The 17223-nt window shown below is 64.1% G+C and overlaps 1 protein-coding gene across 4 annotated transcripts in view; it reads left to right on the top strand.

The window, feature by feature from the left end:
• Positions 1 to 14297, top strand: part of TBC1D16 (TBC1 domain family member 16) — a 74088-nt gene extending 59791 nt beyond the window's left edge. For 3 of the 4 annotated variants that reach the window (XM_086688240.1, XM_086688239.1, XM_086688237.1), the window contains exons 4-12: positions 108 to 269; positions 1229 to 1376; positions 2313 to 2480; positions 2961 to 3109; positions 4558 to 4692; positions 5453 to 5639; positions 7394 to 7573; positions 10133 to 10279; positions 11369 to 14297. In XM_086688240.1, coding sequence (XP_086544366.1) covers positions 108 to 269; positions 1229 to 1376; positions 2313 to 2480; positions 2961 to 3109; positions 4558 to 4692; positions 5453 to 5639; positions 7394 to 7573; positions 10133 to 10279; positions 11369 to 11617 — 1525 coding nt within the window. In that variant the 3' untranslated portion in view covers positions 11618 to 14297. The remainder of the gene's footprint in view (positions 1 to 107; positions 270 to 1228; positions 1377 to 2312; positions 2481 to 2960; positions 3110 to 4557; positions 4693 to 5452; positions 5640 to 7393; positions 7574 to 10132; positions 10280 to 11368) is intronic. The other variant, XM_086688238.1, reaches the window with a different exon arrangement.
• The last annotated feature ends 2926 nt before the right edge of the window (positions 14298 to 17223 follow it).

The following is a 17223-nucleotide window of genomic DNA, read 5'->3' as shown; positions in this document are numbered from 1 at the left end:
TCTGAGCTGGGCCCGGGTGTAAGTGTGTCCCCCACGCCCTCCCTGCCCTGTCCCCGGGGCGGCGGGGACACAGAGCCGCGTGGCCCTCACGTGACCCCCTCCCCCAGCTCCCCCTGCGGCGCCGACACCCCCCTGCGGTTCCCCGACGGCCACGGCCTCCTGCAGACCCCGCGCTGGGACGAGCCCCAGAGGGCCTGCGCGCTGGAGCAGATCTGCGGCGTGTTCCGCGTGGACCTGGGGCACATGCGCTCCCTCCGTCTCTTCTTCAGGTGAGAGCCTGTCTCCGCGGCTTCCCGGAAGTTGGCTGGGGTTGCAGGGGGCCCAGCGGGCGGGGGCTTCGGGTCCAGTCGGGGCTTGCTTCCCGACATCACTGAGCCTGTGGGCAGGGGTGCCCGCTACGGTTGCCCCCAGGAACCGGGCCCGGGCAGCTTCCAGACTCTTCCATGCGCCCTCAGGGTCCCACCCCCTCCATCCCCCCAAGAGGCTTTGCAGCTCCGCCTGTGTGTGCAGGAAGGGGGCGTGGCTTTCTGGGGGAGGCGCCCCGTTTTCATGGTGGGCGGACCGTCCCTATTAGCGTCCTGTCTAGCAGCCACATCCAATCGCTCCCGAAAGGCAGGGTGGCCCAGCCCCACGCTGGCCCCCGCGGAAGACCTGTGCTCGAAGCACACGTGTCGCTGGAGGGGTCCCAGACCCAGAGCCACAGTCTGGCCTTTCAGGGAAGGGCAGCCGGGGTTGGGCCGAACACCCAGTTGGATGTGCAGTGAGTTTTCCGGAGGATTCTCCCAGGGTGCCCTCCAGGCCGTCCCACCTGGGCTCAAAATCTGATTCCACCTAATGGCATCCACCCCTAGATCTCCTGGAGAGGGGGCACCAGGGAGGGGGGGCACCAGAGAGGAGGGGACACCGGAGAGGGGGGACGCCAGAGGGGGGGGTGTCACTGCTTGGGGCCGGGGACCCAAGGCCGCTCTGGCAGCCCTCCAGGGAGCGAGGACAGTCCTACTTCCCGGCCCCCGCAGGAGGGGGCCGGCTTGCGCTCCTCACCCCAGGGGGCGATGGCTCGCGTGTGGGTGTAACTGTCCCCCTGTGGCCCCGCAGCCAGACTCCGCGGGGCCTTCCTGTTTCCTGCCCCGAGGGTCAGCGATAGGGGCCTCTGATTATACTTGGAAATAAAACCCGGCGTTTACATATTCATTGCTCCCTTCTCCCTCCCCCTGCTACGGCCGCGCAGCGACGAGGCCTGCACCAGCGGCCAGCTGGTCATCGCCAGCCGGGAGAGCCAGTACAAAGTGTTCCACTTCCACCACGGCGGCCTGGACAAGCTGTGCGACGTGTTTCAGCAGTGGAAATACTGCACCGAGACGCACCTCAAGGACCAGGTAGCCCAGAGGGCGACCGGAGGGCCCCGCCGTGGGAGTCGCCCTGCTGCCGAGACTCCCTCCCCTCCTCTTCCCTCCCACGGCGGGGAGGGTCCGGGACTTCCCCGCGCGGAGGCCTCGGAGGGGTGTGACCCGAGCCTGTCCGCGGTCGCTGGGCGGCTGAGAGGGCAGCAACTTTGGATTTGAAGCCTGTGCCCAGGGCTTCTTGTAAAGTCAGTGCTGTGCACTTGAAAAATCATGTTTTGACAAGGCTTCCTGCCATATTTTGCTCAATCTACATACAAATGTAATAAGAGCTCTTTAATTATCTGTTCAAGATACTGTATGTGCTTATTAGAAAGGGGCTGACTTTCAGATTCCCTTCCTTCCCACCGAGCCTCCTGCTGGCTTCCCTCATTACACTAGCGTGGCTTTTTTTTCCCCCTACATTGAACAACCTTTGATTTTTGAATTAAATGTCAGCCGCAGTTTTGCCCCGGATTCGTGACTGCCCGTGGAGACAACCTGACAGGCGGGCTCCCTGCTCGCGGAACAGCGGCCCCTTTGTCTGTGGCCAATCACATGTAATTTATTGCAGGCCCTCCCGGCAGAGGGAAGTTGGGCCGTACGAGGCATTAATTCCGTTTTTGCGGCCGGGGTCGCGGAGAGAGTGGGGGCGGTGGCGAGGGGGCCACGGTCTCGGTCGGTCTGTGGGAGTGGGCCGGGGAGCCTGGGCGGCCGCGGGGGGACGAGGGGGAGGGGAGGGATTGATGTTAAGATGAAGGTATTTTCATTTTAATTGCGGCTAATTACGCTCGCCCATGCGGGGTCTGCGTGCAGGGGAGAGCGCGCCCCCTGCCTTCAGGAGAGAGGGGGGTGGGGGGGGGGGTATTTGGCGTCCTGGGGAGGGCGGGCACCAGTGAGGTGCACATCGCCCCGAGGTGTCTTCCCGGCCAGCAGGTCGCCGACGAAAAGACGTGCATACAGTTCTCCATCCGTCGCCCCAAGCTGCCCTCCTCAGAGACGCACCCCGAGGAGGGCGTGTACAAGAGGCTGGACGTGGCGGCCTGGCTGCACCACCTGAACGAGCTGGGCCAGGTGGAGGAGGAGTACAAACTGCGCAAGGTGAGCCAGCCCGCGGGGAGGGGGGAGGCGGGCGGCACCGCCGGGCCGCCTCCCCGGGGGGCCGAGGCGCGGCGCGAGCGGCTGTGTGAACGCGCCCATGTAGCAATCAAAGGGGCTGCGCTGAAAAGGAAACCCTCCGGAGCGGGTTTGGGGGACCCCGCGTCAGCCTGTATAGAAGAGCTCGCGGCGCAATGCGGCGCTTCCAAAACCAGGATTAGGCCGCGACGTGAGAACGATACGTTCGTCGGAGCGCCACACCAGGGTGGGCATTGACATTGAAATGAGCCTGGTTGTCTCCTGTATGGGAATGGAGGGCCTCCACTCTCCCCTCCAAACATGTGCAAATTGCAGCGATGTGAATCAAGGCATCAGCTGTCAGGAAGGCCCCGCAAAGCCACCACAACACAAATCTCCGGGGATTTGGGGGTGCTTTGAGCGGCCCTGTTTGGGCCCCTCCCCAACTTTTGCCGCTTCCTGCAGGCCATTTTCTTCGGCGGCATTGATGTGTCAATCCGGGGGGAGGTCTGGCCTTTCCTGCTGCGGTATTACAGCCACGAGTCCACGTCGCAGGAGAGGGAGGCGCTGCGGGCGCAGAAGCGAAAGGAATATGCCGAGATCCAGCAGAAGAGGTAAGGGCCACCCGCCCGCCCCGGCCGCCCAGGGGCATGTCAGCTGCAAAGGCAATTTGAGGCGCAATCCCGCATTGATAATACGTTCCGTGACCCAGAGTTTCTTTCGAAAATGGGTCCCAGGCACGGAGTGATAGGCTTGGATAAGTGCCGTCATTATCCGCAGCGCTGCTCTTTAGCTCTGTGTCAAGGTTTTAGAGTTCTTTTTCAACAGACTTAACTAGGCACTGACATCCCGCCAGGAACGCTGGGGTGGGGGGGGGGGTTGGGGGAGGGCAGCCGGAGCCGGACTGGGGAGGTCTCTCTGGGTCTGGCTGACCCCAGGCTGTGTTGGGGACCCGTGGAAAGCCTCGGATATGCACACCCCCAAGTCAGTGGAGGGGGGGGAGGGGGCTGGAGGGTTTGCCAGCCGCAGCAGCAAGCAGCCCCCATCGAGAGCACCCAGCCCCCATCGGGAGCACCCAGCCCCCATCGGAAGCACCCAGCCCCCATCGGGAGCACGCAGCCCCCATCGGAAACACCCATCTCCCATCGGGAGCACCCATCCCCCATCGGGAGCACCCACCCCCCATCGAGAGCACCCATCCCCCATCGGGAGCACGCAGCCCCCATCGGAAACACCCAGCCCCCATTGGAAATACCCAGCCCCCATCGGGAGCACCCATCCCCATCGGGAGCACGCAGCCCCCATCGGGAGCACCCATCCCCCATCGGAAATACCCACCCCCATTGGGAGCACGCAGCCCCTATGGAGATCACCCATCCCCTATCGGGAGCACCCATCCCCCATCGGGAGCACGCAGCCCCCATCAGGAGCACCCATCCCCCATCGGGAGCACCCAGCCCCCATTGGAAGCACCCAGCCCCCATCGGGAGCATGCAGCCCCATCAGAAACACCCATCCCCCATCAGGAGCACACAGCCCCCATCAGGAGCACCCAGCCCCCATCGGGAGCACGCAGCCCCCATAGGGAGCACACAGCCCCCATCGGGAATACCCAGCCCCCATCGGGAGCACCCATCCCCCATTGGGAGCACCCACCCCCATCAGGAGCACGCAGCCCCCAAGGGAATACCCAGCTCCCATCGGGAGCACCCATCCCCCATCGAGAGCACCCATCCCCCATCGGAAACACCCACCCCCATTGGGAGCACGCAGCCCCTATCGAGAGCACCCAGCCCCCATCGGGAGCACCCAGCCCCCATCGGAAACACCCACCCCCATTGGGAGCACGCAGCCCCTATCGAGATCACCCATCCCCCATCGGGAGCACCCATCCCCCATCGGGAGCACCCAGCCCCCATCGGAAGCACCCACCCCCATTGGGAGCACCCAGCCCCCATCAGAAACACCCAGCCCCCATCGAGAGCAGGGGTTGGGAGGGGCAGGCCCTGCCAGGAGTGTGTGCTGCTCCTCAGCCCCGGGCGGGTGCCCTGCTCTGTGCCAGGCTCTCCATGACCCCTGAAGAGCACAGAGCGTTCTGGCGCAATGTGCAGTTCACCGTGGACAAGGATGTGGTCCGGACAGATCGGAGCAACCAGTTCTTCCGGGGGGAGGACAATCCGAACGTGGAGAGCATGAGGTACGCGCCTCCCCTGGCCAGTGTGGTTCCTTCCCGAGGGGAGGAGAGCCCCTCCCCACTTCACCGCCTCTTCTGCCTCTCTGGGAGTGTCACCTTACCCCACGGGGCCTCCTCGGCCATCGGCCGTCCGTCTGTCCGGGAAGTCAAGGAACGGCAGCAGTAGCGTGTAGCCTCTGCTCGGCTTGGGGGCTTTCTCCCAGGTTCGTACAATCAACACCCCAAAAGCAGAGGGACATTAGCCACTGTAGGCTGCGTCAGCCAACATCGCGTGGCCACGGCGTCCCCGGGAAGCCCTGTAGGCCCCTCCCTGGGTACCAGCAAGGCCGCGCACTCCCCGGGGCATCCACCAAGTCTGCCTTTGCTTGGTTCACACTAAGCCCAGGGGGAGCCTTCCCCTGGTGGTCCTCCAGCCCATAAAGCCACACAGAGCCCGAGGCTGGCATCTTTGACCTTACGCTGCTGCCTGGCAAATAATTGCACAAAATTAGCAGCCCATAAAAATGTCCCCGCCAGCCCACCCTTTGTCACAGGCAGGCACTGGGAAGAACATCGGACCCACACTCCTCCCCTGGGGGTCTGGCCTATAGGCCACTCCATTGCCTTAGAGTCTGAAGACAGTCCCCAGAGCGGCCTTCCTCGTTCTGCGATCGAAGCGAAGGGGGGGATCCCTGGCAGCCCCGGGTCCTTCCACCCTGGGTGACATGCCACCGAGGGTGCGGCAAGGGCGGGCTGCACTGACCACTCTGCACTGTGTCGCCAGGAGGATCCTGCTGAACTACGCGGTCTACAACCCCGCCATCGGCTACTCCCAGGGCATGTCAGACCTGGTGGCGCCCATCCTGGCCGAGGTCCTGGATGAATCAGACACCTTCTGGTGCTTTGTGGGTTTGATGCAGAACACGATCTTCGTCAGCTCTCCTCGGGACGAGGATATGGAGAAACAGCTGGTGAGGCTTGGGGCTGAGGGTCACAGTGTGCTGGGAGAGAGCACACCTCCCGCCGGGTCTCCGTGGCCACGCGTGGCCTGGCTGCTGTGGGTCAGGAAGCAGAAAAGCCAGGGTGGGCATTGCCTACGGGGCCTGGGGGCTTAGCCCCGGCCGGCTCCCTGGGAGGAACACACGCTATTCGGAGTCCCCAGATGCTGGGTGCCACCCCCACCCCATGCCCCCTGCAGGCTGGGCTGTGCATCGAGGCCCCTCCCCTGGTGGCCTCCCGCCTCCCTGCAGGTGGCATCCCAGCCCAGGCTCCCTGGTGGAGTGAGGAAAGGGAGGCCCATCACACCTGGCCCTGTGCTTCACAGAATGGGCCCTCGGGTGCATCCGGGCTGCTCCCTACACAGTCCGAGGCCGGCAGGACGCCTGAGTGGGCAGGAATGGGAGGCTCCTGAGGCCCCCTGGGCAGTCGCCACACCCCATCCGAGGCAGCAGGCCTACCCTGCGGCACCCAGCCAGCTCGCCCCCTCCTCCTGCACCCCCCCCCACCCTGCACAGACCAGGCAGCTGTGTGTTCCAGTCACCTGCCGAGTGCCAGGTGGAGGGCACCGGGATGTGGTCTCAGCTCCCCTGTCCCAGAGACAGCCCCAGCCTAGGAGCTGGCGGAGATGGGAAGTGATGCAGGCAGATCAGGCCGACCCTGCAGCACTCGGGACCTGCCCAGACTCGGCTGAGCACAGGTTCGGGCACTGACACTGTGCGGCTGGGACCGGATATGTCCCGTACGATGAGGGAGGAGCTGAGTGGAGCGGCTCGAATGCCAGGGCCAAGGACTGACTGAATGGGAGCAGGGCACAGCTGGGGACCCGCAGATGGGTGGGGGGAGGGGGATCAGGATCCGGGAGGCAGGGCTGGGAGGGTGAGGGGTGCTTGGGTTGGGGGGGTGGGGACGTCTGCTGGGAGGGGCAGGCCGCATTGTCGGTCTTGACGCTGTGGCGGGCCAGAGCGTGCAGAAACTGGCCGGTCAGCAGCAGCCCCTACGAGGGCCAGGACCACCCCAGCGGCCGTCTTGAGTGGGATGGTGGGCTGCTGGCATGGGAGGGGCCTGTGAGCCACGGAGCCCTGCCCCAGGTCCCCCTGCCCCCGCTGCCCTCTCTCTGCATCAGCTTTGTGATGTCAGGTTTCCACGGCACCTGGGGAGACAATTACGGGGTCTGACACGATTCACCCCAGACGGGCTCACGCAGCACATGGCCCCGTGACTCATTATCTGCCGGAGATCATTTTCTGATGGCTCTGAAGTCAGCCTCCATGTTGTCCCACGTCACTGGGTGGTGACCTCAAGCACAGGAATCCAGTGCCCTGGGGTTCAGAAACGCCCCCTCCCTGCTCCAAGTCAGCTCTGGAAGATGATGGGTCTCGGAGGGGGAGGTGGTTGGGCTGGCGGGGGGCGGGGCCCACACATCATCTGCTCGCCTTCCCGGGAGGAGGGGTGTCAGAAACAGCCCGTGTGGCCCCTCCCACCGCAGCCGGGCACCTTGCTCTTCCTGGCCCTGCCAGGGCCACGCCCCCAAGTGATCGGAAGTCTGGGATAAACTAGCCGATTCCAGCAGCAGATTAAAGTGAGCGGGTGCAGACACGGGCCGCCGTCGGAAGCCCGGCGCTGGGCGTGCGTGCTGCTTGGGTGGGGGGGCCGGAGGAAGGGCCCCCGTGGTAGCGGGCGCCTGGCGTGGAGCCCGAGGCCTCACGGGTCCCGGCCTCGCCCCCAGCTCTACCTGCGGGAGCTGCTGCGACTGACCCACCTGCGCTTCTACCAACACCTGGTGTCGCTGGGCGAGGACGGCCTACAGATGCTTTTTTGCCACCGCTGGCTGCTGCTGTGTTTCAAGCGCGAGTTTCCCGAGGCCGAGGCCCTGCGGATCTGGGAGGCCTGCTGGGCCCACTACCAGGTGAGCCAGCGCGGGCACCGGTCAGCGTCCGCACCCCGCAAAGAGGGCGGGGGCCCGCGCGCCGGCTGGAGGGGCCCCTCCTCTGCGGCGCCTGCCCCCGTAACCCACACGTCAGCCCCGCGCTCGCAGCTGCCGGCTGGCCCCGTGGGGCTGGCTTCAGACCTGCAGCTCGCCTCCCCGAACTGAGATAGACGCGACTGCCCGCTCGCTGGGCTCATTACCACCTTCTGGGGCCGAGCTCCCTGCTGCCACAGCCACTCAGTGTGAAGGACGGCGTCACAGGGTGAGCAGGCCCCCTGCAGCCCAGGACGCCTGTGCCCACCTGCCAGGCCCCCGGGCCCGCCCCGCCCTCCTTCCTCGCTCAGGACGGCTCCGTGAGAGAGCCCGAGACCCTGCATCCCCAGCAGCCCCTCTGGAGGCCCCACCGTCCCTCTGCACATTTTCACTGTTATCAGCACCTCTTCTGCAAAGCCCCCGAGAGCCTGTGGCCATCACAGGGCGTTAACGCCCAAATTAGCAACAAGCCGGATGTGCAAGTCTCTTGGAATCCATCAGCCTGTAAAAAAAAAAATAGTACTGACGCTTCTGGGAGGTGGCCGGGATCCCTTCTGGAGGAGCCGGCTCTGTTCTCACTGGCAGCCGGGCCGCTCCTGTCACACAGGCCTTGCAGGTACGTGGGAGCCCCACCGGCCCGCAGACACGTGCCCCAGCGTGCCCCGGCCTTCCTGATGTTGCTGGAGGAGCATGTCTGGGGGCAGCGAGTCCAGAGACACACGGCTGGTGCCCCAGGCCGTCTATGTACTCGCCCACCCGTGCCCTCCGCCCGCTCTCGCACCCCCACCCGGGTCTGACTGCTGCCCGCCTGGAGCGGCGTGCTTGGCGGGTACGTTCGGGGCGAACTCTCTGCGTTCATCAAGGGAACCACTGGCACGGAGGGTCCAAGACGCTGGATCACATCGTTTTTGTAAACCGTGTCCGCTTCGCAAGGCTTCATCGTGTGCTTTCCCACCAGCGAATTGGCCGCCCTCATGACGTCACGTTTAGGCTGACGTCACGAGTGAACTCGAGTGTTGCCCAACAGCCACAGCCACTTTGCAGGGTGATTTTCATCTCTGTGCTCTGGCTACACCCCGAGTTGCACAAAATCTCGTGAAAACCACGGGAGAAGCCCACGTGGACATCTCTGGTGGCTGCCACCTTGCCTGAAGTTCACTAAACAAGTTTACGTCCACGTTGGCCTAGTGTCTTGATGACATTGGCCCCGGGGGCGTGGAGGTGGTCCCATAATGGTAGTGGGGGTATGCTTGTCAAGAGTGAGCGCCACGGTGGGGGGAGGCTCCTTTAAAGCGACCCCTGAGAGAGAAAGGCTTTATTCTATCCATTTTCTATTAGCGTGGGGCAAGGGGGCTAGGCTGCCCCAGGCCTTGTCCTGGGAATGAATTTAGCTCTGTCCTGCTGCCCGGCCCTATTTAGGACATGCCTCGCCTCGTCCTCCCGACCTTTCCCTCTCAGAGGAGCTGGACACCCCCTTCCTGGAACTCCGCTGTCTCCCACCCCAGCCGGAGTTCACATAGCTGCAGAAGGAACGTTCTGAGACCAAGCGAGTCCATTCCGGATTAGTTCAAAGGCAGGGGCCAGGCAGCCTGGGGGACGGTCTGTCCGGAGCAGGCCAGGCGCTGGCTGTTAGCTCTGCCGGAATTGTGGGCTCCGCCCGGCCCAGTCTAGCTGTTCCGTCTGGCTGGCGGGTCGACGCTGGGAGACTAAACACGGGCTTCCTGGTGCTGCTTCCTCTTCCTCTGCCCTTGGGATCGAGGTGGAGTCAAAGGCGGGGCGCTCTCAAAGCGTCCGGGCGGGAGAGCACACAGAATGCACCCCAGTCAAGTGCAAGCCCGCCGGGTGCCGGCTTCCTGCCGCGTGCCTGGCGTTGCCGGGCAGTGGTGGGAGGCGGTCTCCAAGGAGGACAGCAGGATCCTCGGAGGAGTCCTTGCAGAGTCCGCGAAAGACAGCAGGATCATCGTAGCACTCCACGGGGGCCGTCAGGAAGCTGTGGTGCTCCTCTCCGTTAGGATCTTCTCGATTTCTTAGCAAGAAACTTAGGGGTCATCTCTGGGGCAGAAGTTGGGATGTTCAGCCTGGAGGCAGGAAGACACTGACCAGTGGGTGGCCGCCAGAAAATTCTTTCTTGCCGGCGTGCCCCACTGCCCACCGGAGTGTATTCTGACGCAGCCTGAGAAACGCACCTTTGTGAATAGACCGGAATGAGCCCAGGCCAGACTTCAGAGGGAGCGTGTTCTTTGCCTCCTGTGACCGAGTGCATCCAGAGGGCTCCCCACAAACACAGCAGCAGCCTGTGGGGAGCGCGCGCCCCATTCCCCTTGTCCCATCACTGCAGTCCTTGGGTGTGGCGCTGACACTGGCCCACGTGCAGGTGGGGAAACTGAGGACAAAAGAGGCTTGCGGCTTGCCCGGGGCCACGTGTACCCAGACAGCCTCGCGCCACACCTCTGCACTCAGCCTCCACCTGGGGCCTTAGCTGAACCCTACTCTCCTCCCCCTCAGACGGATTACTTCCACCTTTTCATCTGCGTGGCCATCGTGGCCATTTACGGGGATGACGTCATTGAGCAGCAGCTGGCCACCGACCAGATGCTCCTGCACTTTGGAAACCTGGCCATGCACATGAACGGGGAGCTGGTTCTCAGGAAGGTGAGCGTGTGCTTGCCCCCCCACGTGGCCCCACCCAGCAGGCTTGCGAAGCCCCGCCCATGCACCAAGGCCCGACTCTCACTCAGCATCCCCCCCAACACAGGCCAGGACTGCTCGCAAAGGCCCCGCCCCAACGTGCAGAGCCCCGCCCCCCCCACAAGCTCCACCCCCCTCGAATTCAGCCCTAACGGCACACACTCCCGTATGGGGGTCCCCGGGGGCTCTCCCCGCCAAGGCCCTGCCCACCCGTCAACCCTGAACCCCATTCAGCCCCCCTGGAATACAGACCCCGCCCCTACGAGCTCCCTGGGGCTCTCACTGCCAAGGCCCCGCCCCCCCAATGAAGGCCCTGCCCCGAAGCGCTGGTTGGAGCGCGGTGCTCCCTGCCAAGGCCCCGCCCCCATAGGCAGAGCCCCGCCCCCCACGCCGACTCCCTCCACTCAGCCCCCACCCCGAACGAAGGCCCCGCCCCCACACAGAGCCCCGCCTCCCATGCAGACCCCCTCCGCTCAGCCCCCACCCGGAAGGAAGGCCCTGCCCCCACGCGTCCTTCGGGGGGCGCTCCCTGCCAAGGCTGGGAGGCCCGGCTGGGCTGCACGGGGCTGGCCCTCAGGCCCGGATACTAGAGCCTGCCCCTCGCTGCGTGGACTGAACAGATTCCCGGGGTTGATAGACGGGGTCCGCCCTTTGGGGCACCTCACTCACGGACTCACCGCCCAGAGCCAGGATGCGGAGAAGGCGGCTTTGGGAGAGGGGGGGACGAAGGGGGAAGACGGTGAGCTTTGCCACCCCCCACTTCCCAGCTCCTGCTGGCGGTGCTGGTTGTGTGAGCTTGGCAGCGGCCCTCAAAGGCAGCGAGGAGGGACCCGGGGGTCGGCGCCGCAGCCACAGGGGAGACAGACCCTGCCGAGACTGCACGGGGCAGCCGTGGGGCGGACGGGGCCCCCGGGCACCACGGTTGGGGGCTGAGTCAGAGGGGTCGCCCTGTCCCCGCTCCCCCTTCAGGTGAAGGCCCCCCGGGAGCCTCCTTGCCCCCCCCCCCCCGCGGCAGCCCCGCCCACTGCGTGTCGTCGTGTCCTCTCTCCGCAGGCCAGGAGTCTGCTGCACCAGTTCCGCCTCCTGCCCCGCATCCCCTGCAGCCTGCACGACCTGTGTAAGACGTGCGGGACCGGCATGTGGGACAGCGGCTACATACCCGCCGTGGAGTGCACGGGCCACCACCCCGGCTGGGAGAGCTGCCCCTATGGGGGCACGGTGGAGACGCCTTCGCCCAGGCCCCCCAGAGAAGGCAAGAAGGGCCCCAAGATGCCTCGGGACGGCTTCGGTTTCCGCAGATAGGTCGGACTGCCTGCGCCCGCAGGTCCTGGGCACGTGGGAGGGGGTGGGGATGGGCCGGTGGAAACACAAGGAAGAAGAGACTTGTGGCAACAGGAAGGGGACCTTTTCGTGTTAATGACATCAGCAGAGCCTCGAAGTGACAGAAGTTAAGCCCCGCCAGCTGCCCAGAGAAGAGTCACCTCCCGAAGCAGTGGGACCAGAGCACACGGCGGTTCCCCCTGCCGATGCAGGCGGGCTGGGTCTCCGTCTGGCCCAGGGGCTCCCCCGGCACCATCAGTGACCAGCGACACTGCCGGGCGATGAGGAAGGACCAGAAGGCCTGTTCGGCCAGCAGCACAGGGAATGCAGAACAGAATGGGGGCCCGGCCCGGCCCGAGACATCCCTGCACGCTGGACACACGTCGTCATCGGGCCCCATTTTCTGAGCAGGCCAGTCTTGCTTTGCACAGCTTCACGGCTCATAGGAAGATGTCTGCAAAAACGAAACACAACAAAAAACGAAAGCCCGGTGATTTCAGAGCAGAGAGATGTGGGAGCGATGGAGGGTGTGAGAAGCTCGGGGCTTTGTGTCCGTGTAGATGTTTTATACTCCTGGTATGCCTCGGAAACAGCCCGAGCCTCGAGCTGCCGGGAGCTGTCGGACTCGCCTCCCGTAGTGGGGGCGGCTCTACGTGAGCATCATTGACATTGTCCAAGGTCCACCTCACCGAACACAGCGAGCAGCCGGGGGCCGTGTGTGCAGGCAGGATGGACAACGTCTGAGGGGGAGTGGTGGTGCGTTACGTAACCAACCGAGACAAAGGCACCCAAAAGAACTAGAAAGATTCCCACGTGCCCCCGGGCCTGCCCACAGCCTGGGCCTTCCGTAAGTCAGCTTCGCAGGTGGTCGGGCGCGGCAGTGGACCGCAGGAATGTAGCCGGCACTCAGGACGCCGTCGCCCCTGCCGGGGTCTAGCGGTGGACGGGGGAGGGTATGGCAGGGTTCCCAGCCAGCCGAAGAGCGTCCATGCAGCCGTTGGCACGAGGAGGCCGCTTCTTGAACCGTTGGGATCGTGGAGGCGGGAACCCTCCCGCACACCCTCGAAGGGGTCGTCATGGAGACACAGCCCCAACTAAGGCTTCCTCCCGCTCTCAGCTCTCCTCCCTGGAGAGCAAACAATGCTGCTGGGGCCACGTGAAAAAGATGTGTATCCACAGAAGAGAGGAAGTTGCCGGCCCCCTCCCTCAAAACTTCTCGGTCCCCCGTGAGCCCAAGTCCTCTCGCAGGCAAGGCGGCCAACACTGGCATCTCCAAGTTCCCGGGGCTCCTGTCCCAGAGCCTTCTGGGGAGACCCTCCTGGAGCCCCCACCCCGGCCCGCAGATCCTGGGGTGCTGGCTGTTTCAGCCCAGCAGCAGGGTCCAGGCTGGATGGGGGCAGACTTCTCACCTGCTCTGCCTCTGGGGAGAGGGGGGTGCCTTTCTGTGCTGGCCCCCGGTCTGCTTTGGAAAAGGCTTCGGCTAAGCAGGCGCTGTACCGATCCTGCCGTAGACACCACATCCACACAAACGGGAGCATCCGTTATCCGTCGCCACGGCGGTGCTGCGTAACAAATGAGCCCCAAGCCTGGCGGTCTCGCATGAGGCCTGAGGGTCAGCGGTTTAGGCTGGGTGCTTCTGGTCTTGGCTGGGTGTGCTCGGGATGGTGACACCCAGGTGGACAGGTCACACCTGGCACTGCGCCATGTCTCTTGAACACCGCCCCCTGCGAGCTAGCCCCGCTCGAGGCAAAAGTGCAGAAGCAGAAATGCACGGGCGCCTTCCCCAGCCTTGGGGGAGGCCACACCTGCTGTCATCCCGTTGCCGGAGCGAGTCACATGGCCGGAGTCAGCACCCAGGGGTGGGGAGCCGGACCCTCCCCTTTAGCAAGAGGAGCCGCGCAGGGACGGCCAGGGGCTGGGAATTCAGAGGGTGACAAACCATACAGTCTGCCACCACCTCCGGGAAGTCTTGGGTCCAAGTGACCCTGTTTGGGAGCCCTCCTGTCAGGGGCATGGCTTCCCCTGTAAAGGCAGGAGACGCCCAAGGGGAAAGCGTGCTTCTAGGCTCACCATCTAGCAGGATAGCATCCGTGCATTTTACTGAGATACCTTGTGCCTTTGGGCTGCTGTGTATGTGTGTGCGTGCGTGTGCGTGTGTGTGTGTGTGTGTGTGTGTGGTGGGGGGGGGGGTGTCCAGGGAATCCCTCAGTTTGGAGGGTCCTGGCTGCAAAGCATTCATGCTGCATCTCCCGGCTCCCGCAGCTCCCCAAGACCCCTTCCAAGTGCCGCCCACCCTCGCCGCCCCCGCCTCACACCCCTGTGCGCTGCGCCAGGCCCTGGTGAGACCTTCGCCTCTCAGAGCAGCCGGTCTCGGAAGCCGGAGACCTGGATGTGTGGGCTCCTGGAGGGCAGGCTGCGCTGGAGGGCTGGGAAGGGCCTCGCAGGGCTCCCTTAATCTGGATGCAATTAGAGGAAACCAGCCAAAAACCCCGCGGCAGCTGTTGCCCCGGGATTATTCCCAGCCAGCAAAAGGCATTAGGGTGATAATTCCGTCATTAGACTCCTAGCCTTCCCACCTCCAAAACGTGCAAATATGGGATAATCAGCCCGGCACGGCCATCCTCCGTGATGTCGCTTATTTAACCCATTTTTTTAAATGACACTTAATGTTATTGGCTGGTGTGCGTGCGCGCGCATACTTAATTTCCCCACCGCTAACGGCTGTGCTGACCGACGCGACGTGGTCGGCGGGGGGGGGGGCCCTGGGAAGAGAGGGAGCCTCTGATGCGCGTGTGCTGGCATGGAAGGTGTGGACGGGGCAGCAAGGCAGGGGCTCGCCAGCCCCGGGGAAGAAGGGACGGCAGGGGGGTGGGGTTGGGGGACGCCCAGGCTGGTGCGGTTGGGGCCTGGTTCTGCTGTTCCAGAAGGCTCCGACCCAAGTCCCAGCCAGGAAGACTCGAGCTCACGAGTTCTGGGAATTGGTGTCCCTGAGCCGGTCGGTGTGGGGGGAACAGACGGCATGGGGAGGGCCCCCCCCCGACCACCTGCTCAGGGGAGGGGGCCGTGCGGTCCAGGAGGGGTGGCCCGGCTCCATGGGCGGCCTCGGTCTGGGTGCCATCAGCAGCACGTTGTCCTGATGGGCCACGTGTCAGGCAGCACGGAGGTTTTCAAGTCCAGGACCTAAAGCGCGTGTCCTTGTGAGTCTGTCCACGAGAGCCCTTCCGGAAGCCCCAGGTGGGGTGGGCGGCCAGACAGGAGGAAGCTTCTGGTCCCGAAACGGACGCTTCTCCCGGGCTAACTGGTGGTGGCTGGCAGATACTGGGGACCGTCGTGGTGGAGGTGATGCTCTGTGGGTTTTGCCTCGTTTTCTGTGAGGTGCCTCTGAGCTCTCTTGGCCCTTCCTTGTTTGGGAGAAGTCGCTTGGAGCGTGGCTGTCCTCAAGGTGATGGGAACCTGCTCGTGACACTGCCCTGCCCCTGCGGAAGCCTCGATCCTCCGCCTGGCCTCTCCTCCCCTGCAGAGAGGCCACGGGGTGTCAGGGACCCCTGGGTTCACCCGGCAAAGAGAAGGAAGCCTCTTCCAGTCTGTGTGCCCTGAGTGGGAGGAAGGGAAAGGCGTTCGCCCAGGAAGAACCACTCGTGCAGGGGCACGGACTGGGCCAGAGGAGGTGGCCTACGGCCCAGGGAGGGACCCCTCAAGCTGGACCTGCCACATCCCCAGAGACTCGAGGGAACCAGACAGCCCAGGATCCGATTAGCCCTGTGTGTCTAAGCCAGGCGACGAGGCTGTCCCTCGGAGTGAAAACATTGTGTTGGGACATTCCTAGCTCAGAGGGACTTGCCAGTTCACTTCCTCCAAAGTCGTGAAGCCTGAGGCCACGGCTCCCCATAGGGGGTGAGCGGTGTTGCCTCTCTGAGCCTCAGTTTCCCCATCTGTAGAATGGGGATGATGGCACCCACCCAACCCGCCTCGCCGCTGGCCTCGGGGCCTCTCCATGTAAAAGCTGTGCTAAGGTGGTCTGCCAAGCCCCAGGGGCCTCACCCGCTACTCAGGGAAGAGACCACTGACCCTGGCCTTCAGCAGCCTTGCCCAAGAGCCACAACACATCCCCCACTCCAGAGCTCTGCCTGCTTTGGGAGTCAGCAAACCCCAAACCTCTCATATGCCCACCTTGCTGCGTGTACCCGGCCGACGGGAAACCTCTCTGTGCCTCTTCTGTAAAATTCACCCCACTCCTGCCCCCAAGAAAAATCAGCCATGAACCATGACCTCAGCGACCCTGCACGAAGCCTGTCTGTGTGGGCGTGCAAGGCGTGCAAGGCTCTTCAGCAGGGATGTGGTACGTGGACGTGAGGTCTCACCCCCTCTGCTGGGAACCCCCCCTCGCTGGGACTCTGGCCTCCTGGGTCAGGGCTGTGGGACCAGGGGAGGGGCATCCCTGGGCCTCCAGGGAGCAGGGCAGAGGGACACGCAGCCGGTGGGCATCTGGCCCTCTAGACACGTCTTGCTGAATCTCTAGGAGGGAAGATAACGTTTCAGACGCAAAGAGAGATCAAGCCACCTGGCCGTCTTCTCTCCAGCATCTCTCGTTGGCGGGCAGGGGTCTGCTGTTTAAGGGAAAACCTAATGAAATTCCCATCCTTTCCAACAGATTACTGTTGTCCATGGTGAGCAATTCTTTGTGTTTTGTTTTGTTCTGTCTTGTTTGTAAATATGATCACCTGCCAGCCCAGCCCTGCCCCAGGCGCGGGACTGGTCACCGTGACCCCCGGGGTCGCCATGGCCCCAACAGTGCTTCTGGCTCTCATGGATTCCCCTGCAAAGTAAATAAAATCATATTGACGACAAACGTAGGCCGTATGGCACCTCCGGAAGGTCTGCTGGGGTTCGCCGGGCAGAATCGTGGCAGGTTCTGGTGCTGGGCAAAGAGGGCCTGCACGGAACAGCAAGGAAGGCCAGCAGATGCTTCTGGGCCATTCCGTGATGGGGGAGGGGAGGGGACGAACAGAGGGGAGTGGGGGCAGGAGGGCGGGGGGCAAGGGCGGTCCCGCCTCCGTCTTGGGGGGGTCCGTGGGAGCTGACGAAAGGAAAGGCCGGGGAAGGCCCGGGAACCCCCACAGCTGGGTGCCCCGAGACCGGCCCCAGTGCCTCGAAGCACACACGGTGTTTTATTGACATTCAGCTGCCAGGGCTCCAATTTCAGGAAAACCTGGAGTCTTCATCTGAGAGCTTTTTAAAGGAGGCCAACAAGGTGAATTTGACCTTGTTGTGGAGGGCAGGGGGGGGCAGGGGGGGACGTTGAAAGGAGAATGCAGGCATCAGCTTCTCCCACCACCAGCCCCGCCGAGCCCCTCGGAGCCCCACTGCAGGGCGAGGCCCAGGGGCCGCGGGAGGGGGGCTGGGGGCTGTTCCTGGCTCTCCTGGAGCACGGTGCTGGGGCGATGGGCTCCCCGGCCCCGGCGGCAGTGCCTCTGCATTTCGAGCTGGTTTTCCGCTGTTTTGTGTGTGTGCCTACCAGGGGCACAGGGAGGGCGAGAGTAAAGCTCCTGACCGTCTACACCGCTGGGCGTCTCGTGTGCAGGGTCCGT

The sequence above is a fragment of the Puma concolor genome, chromosome E1 (assembly GCF_028749965.1).
Source record: "Puma concolor isolate L17-30 chromosome E1, mPumCon1.1.hap2, whole genome shotgun sequence".
Lineage (NCBI taxonomy): Eukaryota > Metazoa > Chordata > Mammalia > Carnivora > Felidae > Puma > Puma concolor.
The sequence above is the reverse complement of the archived record's forward strand: the minus strand, read 5'-3'. Positions and strand labels throughout refer to the sequence as shown.